General features: G+C 41.6%; 1 protein-coding gene across 2 annotated transcripts in view; it reads left to right on the top strand.

The window, feature by feature from the left end:
- The window catches only part of CLDN10 (claudin 10), a 99,469-nt gene that overhangs the window by 78,129 nt on the left and 9,032 nt on the right, over positions 1 to 12,308 (top strand). The window contains exons 1-3 of one of the 2 annotated variants that reach the window (XM_004423114.3): positions 2,216 to 2,440; positions 7,007 to 7,168; positions 7,257 to 7,338. In XM_004423114.3, coding sequence (XP_004423171.1) covers positions 2,221 to 2,440; positions 7,007 to 7,168; positions 7,257 to 7,338 — 464 coding nt within the window. In that variant the 5' untranslated portion in view covers positions 2,216 to 2,220. Of the gene's footprint in view, positions 1 to 2,215; positions 2,441 to 7,006; positions 7,169 to 7,256; positions 7,339 to 12,308 lie in introns of those variants that run through there. The other variant, XM_004423115.3, reaches the window with a different exon arrangement.

Here is a 12,308-nt window from a genome sequence, read left to right as displayed (position 1 = left end):
TTAGGAAGCTTGGGTCTTCAAGGTCACAATACTACACTTTTTTGTATCAAAAGTTTAAGTCAAGATTTTGTCCTGTGGAAAAAAAAAGAAAAGAAATAATCAACAATTTTAGTGAGTACCTACCATGAGGAAAACACAAACAGACTGCCAAGCACAGCCAGAAAATAAAGTACAAAACCAAAATGTGTGCAATTTTTAATTTTAGGAAACTCCATAGTTTTGCTTCATGACTTTTTATGTTTTCTGAATAGTAAATTGGATCAGAAATAGGCAGATTGTTCAGAAAGGAATATGGTATAGAAATAAAAGTGGAAATATGCTGGGGGGCAAGAAACAGTGATAAAAGCACTTTAAATAAGGCAAATCATGCAAAACAATAGAGGACACTTTGTAGTCAATACTTAAAGGTGACTGATTTGAACAGCAGGGAGGATGAGAAGGATGAGGTTAGGTAGGCGCTTCTCAAACTGTTTTTAAGTTTGACCCACCAGTGAACCCAACAGGACACACGAGGACAAGCTGGGACCAAGAGCAGTACAGTAGTGTAAGCATGTCAGCATTCTGCCAGGCAAGCCGTCTTCCCATCCACACAAGCCACGAGATGGCCAAGCACACCTCCCAAAGGCTGCTGATCTGCCCAAGAGTAGGACTTGGCATTTGGGTGGAAGTTCAAGAGAGACAGATTTGGGTTCAATATAAAAAAGAATTTCTAAAAGTTCTAAAACAAAACAAAACCAGAACAGATGCCTTGCCATGTGCTGAGCTCGTGGCCCTGAAGGTTAGAGCATGAATTGAATATTATCTCTAGAAATAGACAGGATAATTGTGTCGAATGTGAAACGTGTCCTAACAGTCTCCAATGGTCCTTCCAAATCTAAGTTTTGGTGATTTTATAGTCCAACCTCCTCTCTTCTCCATGGACATCTAATCACCTCTAATTTCATTCTGTACCCATTTGACTAAAAAAAAAGTGACAGGGGAATTGAGAAATTCTTCTCAAGTGAACCAAAGTGTCCCTGCATAAAGATTGTGAAACAGAGGGTTAGCAGCTAGCTTTATTGTAGCAGACTGATTTATAGGTTTTAGACCTTTGGTTACTTTTGGCAAGAAGTGAATCCTGAAAGCTCATATAACCGTAAGAACTTTAAATGGATAAATAATAACCTCATAATAAAGCCAGTGTCTTTGTTCTCTCATTTATGCCCAGATTTGTAACCTCAGGAGCCAAAAGTACACTCTGATCTTTACATTTACCTTGAGACAGCAATGAAGGAATGAATGAGTTTATTCTTCAATTAGGGGAAAGGTGAAGGTGGTAAAAAAAGTAAGGCAAGACAGAGTGGTTTTCACTCTGGCAGAACCATCAGTTCATGGAATAGACTCACAGACCTGGGAGCTGGAAGGGACTTACAGGAAAAATGTCTCAAATGCATGTCATATGTGTAATGCATTAGTATCAGCAGGCCAGCATTGTGGCTGGAAGATTCAAGATCGAGATTGTAACGAAGGCTCTGACGGAGCCTGTGCTCTCCACATGCTGCTGTCTTAAATTTAGGCCTGTGCGACACACCTCTTGACAATGACTTTCCTACCATACCGGGCCAAAGAGAACCGCAGAACTTTAGGGCAAGGCAGATTTCCAGCACAGAACTGCAGTGATCCCTCCCTGACAAGCCGAACGGGGTCACCCAAACAAGCGTGGCACGAAAACCTTTAGAATTCAGCAAGCCGAGAGCTGTGTTACCAGGCCGTGTCCTTCCAGGGCACACAAAAGGCTTTTTCTGCTCTGCTTTTACAAGGTACAGTGGAAGCCAAGCTATTTGCCATGGGTAGGGCTGGCGTGGGGGGTGGGGGAACGCAGCAGGTTGTCCACATCCGGCTGCCAGTCTGTCCAACAGGGGAGCCATTCTCCGCGGTCCCTCGGCCCTCGGGATGCCGGGGCGGGGGGCGGAGGGGAGCGCAGGCCTGCGTTCCTCCCGACCGCGGGCGGCGGGCCAGCCGGCGGGACAGAACCCAGGCAGCGACCGTGAAAGCGCCCTCGAGCCCCATGTGCCCCCGAAGGCGCGTCCTCGGGCGGGTCCGCGCCCCCTAGCGCCGGCCGGCGGCCCGGGCTGCGGGGCGGGGCCGGGGCGGGGCGGCGGGGCGGAGCCGCGGGGCCGGGCGCGCGGGGGTCGCGGCGCCGAGTGGGAGCGCGAGCGCGAGCCCGGCTGCAGCGGCGGCATGGCGAGCACGGCCTCGGAGATCATCGCCTTCCTGGTCTCCATCTCAGGCTGGGTGCTGGTGTCCTCCACGCTGCCCACCGACTACTGGAAGGTGTCCACCATCGACGGCACGGTCATCACCACCGCCACCTATTGGGCCAACCTGTGGAAGACGTGCGTTACTGACTCCACGGGCGTCTCCAACTGCAAGGACTTCCCCTCCATGCTGGCGCTGGACGGTCTGCATCCCCTCGACCCCCGCCCCGGCCCTCGCTCCTCCCCGGCCGGCCGGCGGGGGCGCCCGCTCGGCCCCACGACCCTCGGCGGGACCCCCGGGCCGGACTCCCCCGAGGCCCGGCCCCGCTCTCTCCCCAGGGCCCAAGGGAGCCGGGGCTCCCCGGTGCCCGTCGCCCCCGGACGTCTGTCCCACGGGGACACCTGTCCGATCGCGGGAACCCGGGGGGTGGGGGACATGCAGACAGGCCTGGGTCGGTGGGTGACTCTCAGGCGTCTGACGTGAAGGGAAGCAGCTTTGCCGTCCTGAGAGTCGAGGGCAGGGCTGTGGGACCCCCCTCTCTCGGCGACTGGTAGGACACGGAGTCATGCAGCGGGGTCTTGTCTCCCCCACCCAGCACTCCCCAGAAGAGCTGGATTCTGATTAAAATGCTATCATTGACTTGTCACAGTGAAATCCGCTTGCTCTGAATTCCCTTTAGCCAGTTCGTTAGTTCTTTTGAAAGTGGTCAGGAGAAAAGGAAACATATTGCAGGCAGTATTTTCCTACCCCCTTTTCCCCCATGCTCTACAAACTTGTCTGCCTGGGCTTTAACGCTTCCTCCAAGTTTTAGGAGAATAAATAGTCCTTGCATGTGCCACAGACGGTGGGGAATCCTGGCTCGCGAGAGGCTTGTGCGCGAGCCTGACAGGTTCTGTGTGCGTGCCTCCCTTGGCTGTGCTCTGGTCTCCCTCGTGGAGTTCTTTTGTGCATTGTTTTCTACATTGTTCTTCCTAATCAGGCTTAATATTGCATTGCAGTATAGCAACAGGTACATGTTAACTGGCTCTGTTTTCGTTTCAAGAGAACAGTAGATGTCAACCCAGTCACAATGATTGCTCAAGTTCTAGGCTCGTTTCTTCCAGGATTTTACAGCACATGACTAGCTGGATCCTGGCAGAAACTTAAGGAGAGTCATTTACATTATTTCTAGTTTTGAGGTGTTTTATTTTTCTTTTATTACTGAACTGCAAGTTTTTATTTGCATAGCTGAGTAAATAAAAGACAAGATTTAATTCCCCTAAGATGGTGCTAGCCATGAAAAGCAAACTGTTGCTCACCATGGTGTTTGATGGAACCTGGGTAGAAGAGAAATACATGTCTGGCTTTACGTGGGTGACACCCAGGTCTTTGTCCTGTTGTGTAAAATAAGTAGCTGGGACGCTGTTGGTTAGCTAGAATGAATTTCCTATGCTCTGCGAAGCACGCATCCAGGTAGGTGCTTTGAGCAGGCAGGCTCTTGTTTCTGTGGTTTACATTCAGGAATATGGGATTGACAGTGACCGTCCTGAGACAGCATGCCAGATAGCTATGCTTCCTTCTATAGGACAGTTGGGGGACAAGGGAGAAGAGGGAGAAATCATTGCTCCATGAAGAGCATTGGGTGCTGAGTGTAAATAGAAGCCAGCAGGTAAACAGAAGAACCAGAGCTGAAATGTAAAGTTCATGCCTGCACGGGGACTGCTTTTCCTTCCAAGGCTTTGCAAAAAGTATACAAAATTACTAGCATAAGAAAAGCACTTTTCCTCTTTAAATCCAGCAACTAGCACGTGTGCTACAAGTGAACTGTCTCCACCAAGTGGATGTTTCCATTTTAGCTGGTTTGAAATGGAAAATAAGGTACACATCATTTGGAAAACACTTAACTTTTAAGGGACACCGTGAGCGTTTCCTCCAACAGAATTCATTAAAGTCACTGTATTTTACTAATTGAAAATTTCACGGTTGAATGAGCTAGTGATTTCTGTTTATTGCTAACCCATATTCCTTTCAAAGCACCACTTGAACTTCGGCTGAGAATCATTTTCAGCCAGGTTGTTTGTAATATATGCCATCTATTTTCGTTAGTGAGAATGTTTGCCATTTCTTCCAAGAGAATTAACTATAAATTATACTTCAGAGAACTTCTGAGTAAATATGTTCATGCCTCAGCACTTTAATGTGTTAATTGGCTATTAACGGTGTCAGTAAATTAGACCTGTCAGAAATAATGGCCTCCTTGACTAGGTTTTACTGCTACTTCACTTGATGGTGTTACTTATAAGTTTTGCCCTCCGGAACTGTTAAAAAGCAAAGTTGTAGAGGTCTGCCTTGCAAAAGATAAACTCTGGAAGGGTTTGTTGGAAGTCACCTAAGCCCTGAGTCTGTGCGTGTTTTAAGGACTGGTAGCCCCTAATTTGCAAACCTCAGGCTTGCTCACAACTCGATTCCATTTAGGGGTGGCAGGGGAGTTTATCTCCAGGAACCCCAATCCTTGCTCTTTGCTCCCTGTTTCAGAAAATCTAGCCAATGATTGTGCTGGTAAGGTGCCTTCTTTCGTGCATGTGACATTAGTAAGTTATTGCTACTGTTCTTCTGCCAGAGAGAGGTACCTTCCCCTCCAAATCATGTTTTTGGGTGGTACTGAGCAAGGACCTGACCACATCAGAACCTGCTCGCTCCCTCTCTCCTCTTGGACTTGTGCCAAGAGACCTGTCCTGCTGCCGGTACGAGGGCTGAGACAGGAGAACTGAATGAGAAGCTCAGAAAAATATTATGAGTAGTGGTTAAATAAAGTTTAAAGACTACTGTTATTTTTCCAGGCATATTAAGGATTGAATGCATCGGCCTGGGATTCCCACCACTGTGTACCATCTGGGAAGATGCATTCTGTGTTCTAAATGATCGGATTGTAGGATTTAACCTTTTGCCAGGTCCTTGCATTATCTGTCCATAAAACCTATAAGATTGCTAAAGTAAATGCAAGTTATGGTCCATGATAAGGTTTCCTAGTTTTTTTTTTTTTTTTACACATATATTATAGAGGTAACATCACACACACACTGTCTTGTCTGTTTAGTGATGGCAGTCAGAGTCAGCTAAAACACCTCAAAACCATAGATTAAAATAAATCTCAAAAAATGATGAAACCACACTGTCCCAGTAGCTCTGCTGGTAAATGATGAGCCAGTTGTGGTTATCCTGGTAGACTCTCTAATCTTGCAAGGAACTAACAGGCTCCTCTCTCTGTCTGTGCTTCTCCCTGCTCCCTGGGTTCTGGCTGGGGGACTTGAGGGTTGAGATTTAAACGAGAGCTACCTGAGTCAGTATTTGGCCGCAGAGACCCAGATAGCCCTGCAGCATGATTATTGCTACCAAAATAAGCCTCCATCATCCTGTTTTGCTAAAAATAAGTTTCTTTTGTTTTTGATAGCTTCACCGTCAGTGAAATTACTTTCTGTCTGGAAATAGTTTACACTATAAAGTAGAAGATCATTGTCATTGCATTCTGAATTTGTGGGGGTGTAAATTTATTACAATTAAATAGAGCATCTTCTGTGTACTCTTCAAAATGGATCTGAGAAATATGATTAAACCTTAAAAGTTCATTCTTTCCCAAAGAAACATGGACTGGAGGCTACCTGCCAGCATTGTTTCCTGAATTTATGATTATCATAATCATAGAATTATTTTAATTGTAGGCTTTGCCTGAATACATTAGTTGCTATATCTTAGCATTTATGAGTCTTTTTGAAATTAAAACATTTAATTCCGAATGTAAACTTGATGTTCATGTATGTTCATTTGCTTAACAAATATTTACTTACACCTAGTATGTACCATCACTATTTCAGATTGAAATATGGCACTGTTTCAGACTGAAATGAAAATGATCTTATATAGTAAATGTTTGTTAGTTTAAATCCTATTGATTTAAAATTTGTTAAGTGTCTGGACAAAAGCCAGGCTGAAGTTTACCATCACCCGGGCTGTGCAAATAAAATATGTGACTAAGAAAATGAAAGGTACAGGAGGAATGATCAAACAAAACAACAGAACAGGCTTTTAGGGTGCTTTGAAAGCTTCTGTTTATATGCAAACAGTTAATTTCATAATTATAAAAATTCTTCTAGTAAACAACCAATGCTTTTTTAAACCTAATTTTATTATATGTGCCCATAAAATAATAAAATGTTATTAAAGTATTTCTTGATTTAGACTCCTCATGGTTCATGATGATATTCCAGTTGGTCTCATCTATAAGCTTTCATTAATATCAGAAAGTTTGACTCTTTGGGAGGCCCTGCTGCCCAATTATAAATTTTATAATGTCAAAACCATTAAAACATGAGGGTCCAACATGCAAGAAAGTCAGAGAGAGAGAGTGGCAGAGAATGTTTCTCACAGTGAAAGGCAGTGTTGCGTGGATTTTGTAGTCAGATCTGGATGGAATCCATTTTTTCCTCCTACTGTCTCATCTCTGGCGTATTATATATCCTCAGTTGCCTCATCTGTGAATATAGGAATAATTACACTCAGAGGTCTGTCCTGAGGATTAGGCATACACTAAACTTTCAAGTGTATAGAAGAGGCTCAAGTATAGAACAGGCTCACCTATAGATGAACTTGCTTGCTTTACCTTGTGTTTTAACCATTGTGGTTATTTCTTCAGAAACCAGAACAGTCCTTCAGAAGGACAGTGGAAAGTGAGGATGTCTCTCTGGACAGGCACCTGTTTTGCGTTGCTGTAAATGGCCTTCTGTAATTGCAGGTTATATCCAGGCATGTAGAGGACTTATGATTGCTGCTGTCAGCCTGGGCTTTTTTGGTTCCATATTTGCCCTCGTTGGAATGAAATGCACCAAAGTCGGAGGCTCAGATAAAGCCAAAGCGAAAATTGCTTGTTTGGCGGGGGTTGTATTCATACTGTCAGGTAAATCATAACTTTCTTCCAAACAAGGTACTTCACAATGTTGATAACATGACACTAACCATAGCACTTTCCCTCTGATACTTTCTAGGGCTGTGCTCAATGACAGGTTGTTCTCTGTACGCAAACAAAATCACAACAGAATTCTTCGATCCTCTCTTTGTTGAGCAAAAGTAAGTACTCTCCTCAGTCTGTCTGTTTCTAGCTCGCAGGAAATGTATATAAATATTCTAAATTAAGATACATAAGTTCTCACATGGCTTATGAAAGTGAGACATAGTGATAAATGGTATTTGATGACATCATTCAAGAGTAAACATATATGTGCTACATTGGCAAAAGGTGCATTTAATTACCGCATTAGGGTAACATAGTGTCTTGTCTCCAAATAGCTCAAGGCAAAGGATTTAGAACTCTAAACTTCATCTACTGTACATCATAAAATTGAAGTCAAGTGAAAGAGAGATGTAAGGTGGGGAGGAAAGAATGATGAAGTGTGACAACAGAAAATTAAAAGCTTGCCTTGATTGTTGTCCATCTAAAATGATATTTGCCAGTTGCTAATCTCTGGGCCGATTTTATTAATTAGTCTTTTAAATTTTTCTGTTAACTATGGCCTTAACAAGCTCCACCTAATAAACCTTTATAAAGAAACTGTACATGATGGAGGGTTTTTAAAAATGCTCTAGGAGTGTCCCAAACAACCAGATGTGACCGGTCTCAGTTGCAGGTGAATGCTTTGGCTTTTACACATCAGTTTGTTTGTTGTTGCTGTTTTTTAAACTACGGGCTATTGCTTTTTATAGTTTCCCTAGGCTTACTTTTTTTGCATTGGGAAAACCCCAGGGAGACCACATTAGAAATAATAATATATCAAATATTTTGTCTTTCATGAGAATATACCCACATACCTCTGTAGAAAGCCACATGTGTATGCATGTGTATTGCTATCAACCAGGCTGGGGATTCTCTTTCAGTCTTCAGGTCAAATGTTATAGGATTTTTTTTAAAGCAGTTACTAAAATAGCTGGTCAGGTATGCATTACTTTTTTTCCAGTGGATTTAGGAATCTTCAGGAAATTGATTTTCTAGTTTTGTCTTTAGTATCTTTTATGTATAAATAGTAAATGTTTATATAACAAAATATAATGAAAATATTAGGTAACACATGTTGAGTCCCTACCATGTACCAAGCAGAGCACAGCAAATATTATTTATTTTATTCTTACAACAGCCTCATAAAATAGGTTCCCTTGGTACTACCTTTTTTAAAATTGAGAAAAGAGGTCAAGTAAGGTGTCCAGGGGAACTTGAACTAGACTAGTAGGCTGATTGAACTAGGGTTCAAACCAGGCACACTTACTCTAAAATGCATGATTTCTAATATTCTATTTCATAATTTTTGTGACAGTATGCTACATATATTTTTCATTAAGGGAATTTCTTTTGTATGTTTTAAAAAACTATTTTAAATTTTATTAAATGGGAAACAAAAATGACTGTTTTAGACCCCAGTATAACTTTTATTCCCCTGACTGTGTTAGAAAAATATGTTCTGATTTATGAATTTTCTGCTAACTGATTTTTGATAATGAGATTTGCACAGGTGTACATGACACCAAACATGGAGATCAAAACTGAGACTGTTCTCCTGAAGATTAGAAACATTTTACTGATAATTAAATGAAATATCATTTTTCATTTAAGTATTACATTTAAACGATACATTTTTATTTCAGGGTTTGGTATCATAAATATACAACAAAGCTGTATTTCTCGTGGTTTATTTTATTAAAGACATTGCTAACTTTTCTGGATTATCTTTTCTACATCACTGTTTCTATTTTCCTGACAATTATTGAGGATGTCTTTGTCAGAGTCTTAAAAATCATTTTCCTCTTTCCTCAAGAGGTCAAGGCTAAGTTGTGTGTGCACGGTAACTTAAACACGCCCTTTGTGTGATTTTGTTCTGTGCTTGCTGTATGCGCAGTCACCTAATTCAGTTTAGTACCATTGGAATTTCTTGTTCTCCTTTCAGATTTTGGTTAAACTCAGTTCAGTAATTATGGACTCAGAAGTTTTCCTCTTTTCCACGTTCTTGGTGCTACATTGAACTATCCCATTCCCACTAATAGCCTCCCAGCATTCCTCTTTCTCTCCATGCCTGTTCTCTCTCTGTGTCTATAGTCTCATCTGTAAAATCAGGATCATAATAGTGTCCCTCTCATAGAGTTGCTGTGAGAATTAAGAGTGTGTATATTTATGCTTAGCACTGATTAGAAAAGAGCAAACACCTTGTATTAGCTATTACTGTATTATGTTAGCTATTATTAAGATTGCTTTTTAATTGTGTGTGGTATTTAAGATGTGGCTTATCTTTATAGATGTCTTTATTAGCTCTTTTCTGCAGTGACTTAAAAATAGAACACCTACAATTTGCCAATTTACCTTATTAAAAACACAAGAGCTAGGGGTTATAAATAACAACACAGCTTACAAATTGGTAATATTTACAGATAACAGGCCCTTCACACTAAGGCCTTAGAGAAAATATAGACTTTATTTTAAAAAATCTGCTTATTGAGAACACGTTAGCTTCTTGAGATTGGAGTCGATTCACATCTGTATCCCCAGCAGTGCCTTGCACAAAGAAAGGCCCTCCATGACTTACATAAAATCCATCTGGATCAAGGAATTATCAAGGCCTGAGATTTGTAAATATGATCAGATTCTAATTACCCATAATGGTAGAAAAGAGGCATGAAAATGCCATGTGACATCTATAGGAATTCACAGACTTCATGTAAATAAAACTCGCTTCTATAAAAACCAACAAATCGACTAACTTGGCTTCATCTGTTTTCCCTTTATCGACACCTCTAGTAGAGGAGAAGGAGATGAAAATTAGGAGGATTAATAAGTTTCACATTGGCTATCAACACAAAATAAACAGGCTTCATAGGTCTTAAAATATTATAATCTTTAAAGCAAGATTTAGATTTGGCATATTCTAGGGGATAGCACTTCCTTAGCTGGCGTTTGCTAGAAGTTAGTCATCGGTGCCTCTGATTTAGTTTGTACATGAACTTAGAGGAATAGGGTGGAGAATCAAAGCTAAAGGCAGGGCCAGCCCTGGGAGAGCTGGGATTTGGGGGGCACCGCTCCAGGAAGGTTCTGACTTTCTCTGGTGTCGTCATTGACCTACACGAGAGTAAGTTCTTGAGGTCAGAAAACATTTATTTCATCTCTGTCTTATTTGCCCAGCGCCGTGCCTGGTAAGTGAGACTCTTGTCTGTAGACCTAGTCCTTTCAGGATTAGTGGAAAAGCTTTCTGTTGTCTCAGCAGACTGAGGAAGCCTCTGAGAGGATGGAGATAGAAGATACACTCACTCTTCTCTTCCCATCCTCATCATACATTAATGTTCCCAAAACTAGCTACCGCCAAATAATGGCTCTCCCTCCATCCCTAGAAGTCATGGCTGTGACGCAGGGCCTCGTGTGTTGGGCCCTTAGGAAGGGCAGTGAGAGGCGGTTGCTTGCTGCTCCACACCCAAGCCCTAAAATGCACTGGAAAACGGTTCCGGCCTCAGAACCTGGTTTTGTTGCTGCTTTTGTTTTTATTAAGAATTCTATACTATATTAATTGAATCTCCTTTGTAGATTTCTAAGACATCTCTCTATAAGGCCCACCTGGGTTGCCTAAGTTAGAAACACAGAACTAAGCTCATTCACAAAGTTCCTGCTACATTCCTACTCTGTGCAGGGAATTCAGTAGGTGCCTTACTGATGAGAAAAATAATGAGTGGCTTCTACTGTACAGTTGGGGTAAAGTTTGTGGCAGTCGCACTGCAAACGGTATCACTCTTTTTGTTCGGTGGCTGTTTATTCTGAAACCCTCGCTTTCCCACCACTTATCCGGGAAGATTTTTCTTCCAGGCTACAATCATTTGACAGAATTGCAGTCTTGAGAGTTTCATCTGACTGTGGTTGTGTTCTGCCATTTCCCCATTTTTTTCCTTTTGTTTTGCTTCTTTGCTTTCATTCAAGTTGAGATTATGTTTTATGACTCCAGTATGGGCTCCTGCAAAGCCTTGAAAACTATTTCTTAACTCTTCCCTTTGGGCTGTTTCAAACCAACTTCCTCCTTTTTATTCAAACAAAACCTACCAAATCCAAAGGAAATCTACTGTCCTGCACGCTTATGGTAACAGGCAACCCTTGTGATTCACCCTACCAGGGTGTCGAAATTTAAATACATTATTCCCACCATTGCTGTGTTGTCCAAACCACCAACTTCCTGAATGTCTCGCCTTGTTGTCTTAAATAAATGGTTCCAGGTAAGAATTGATTGACATAAAGAAACTTCTTTTTAAATCATGCAGTTAGAGCACTGACCCCATTGCCCTAATTGAGGAAACAGGATCTTAGATTAATTCTCTTTTAGTATAGGAGATTTATCATTCATGTTTTGGCTCAGATAGTCTCATGTTTGGGGCTTATTATCCTCCAGGCTTGTCCATTTTCAGAGTTTTTAAAACCATGGAGTTATTTATCTCTAGCACTCTACATTCTTGGAATATATTTATTTTCTACTTTAGGATTTAAGCTTTACTTAGGTAAAATCTTTTCACCATTGTGGCTATTTAGTAGTTAGAAATAAACAGCCATCTGCTTCCTAATAAATTCTCTCATTTTGTTATCTGTCAAGTTAAATGAACAATAGACAATTCAAGAAGCACATTTCTAGATTACACACATTTTCCTGGGTGAAGTTGAAAGGATTATTGATCTCACTAAGTGACCTTGCCAAGATATTTAACTTCCTTCTTCTGTCCTTTTCATAATTGAAAAAATTATGGATGTTTGTTTATTTAAGCTTACTCCATTCATGAGATTATTTGGAGAATGAATTAATCTTGGTAAACTGCTCATAGATTCTTGGATAAGGGATTCCGCAGAAGAGCCAAGTGTTAAGAACAAAACAGAATTCAGTGTTAAATATTAAGAAGGTATTATTCTTCACTTTGTTCAGTGGTAGCACCGGCTACCTCAGATCACCAGAATTGCTCTGATGCTTTTGTTATGCTAACATGACTGAAAAATCTACTTGGAAACCAAGTGTTTGGCAACTGTGTTTTGTTTT

Source organism: Ceratotherium simum, chromosome 10 (genome assembly GCF_057802395.1).
Source record: "Ceratotherium simum simum isolate JZ-2026a chromosome 10, ASM5780239v1, whole genome shotgun sequence".
Classification (NCBI taxonomy): domain Eukaryota; kingdom Metazoa; phylum Chordata; class Mammalia; order Perissodactyla; family Rhinocerotidae; genus Ceratotherium; species Ceratotherium simum.
Note: the sequence above shows the minus strand (reverse complement) of the source record. Positions and strands in the feature narration are given on the sequence as shown.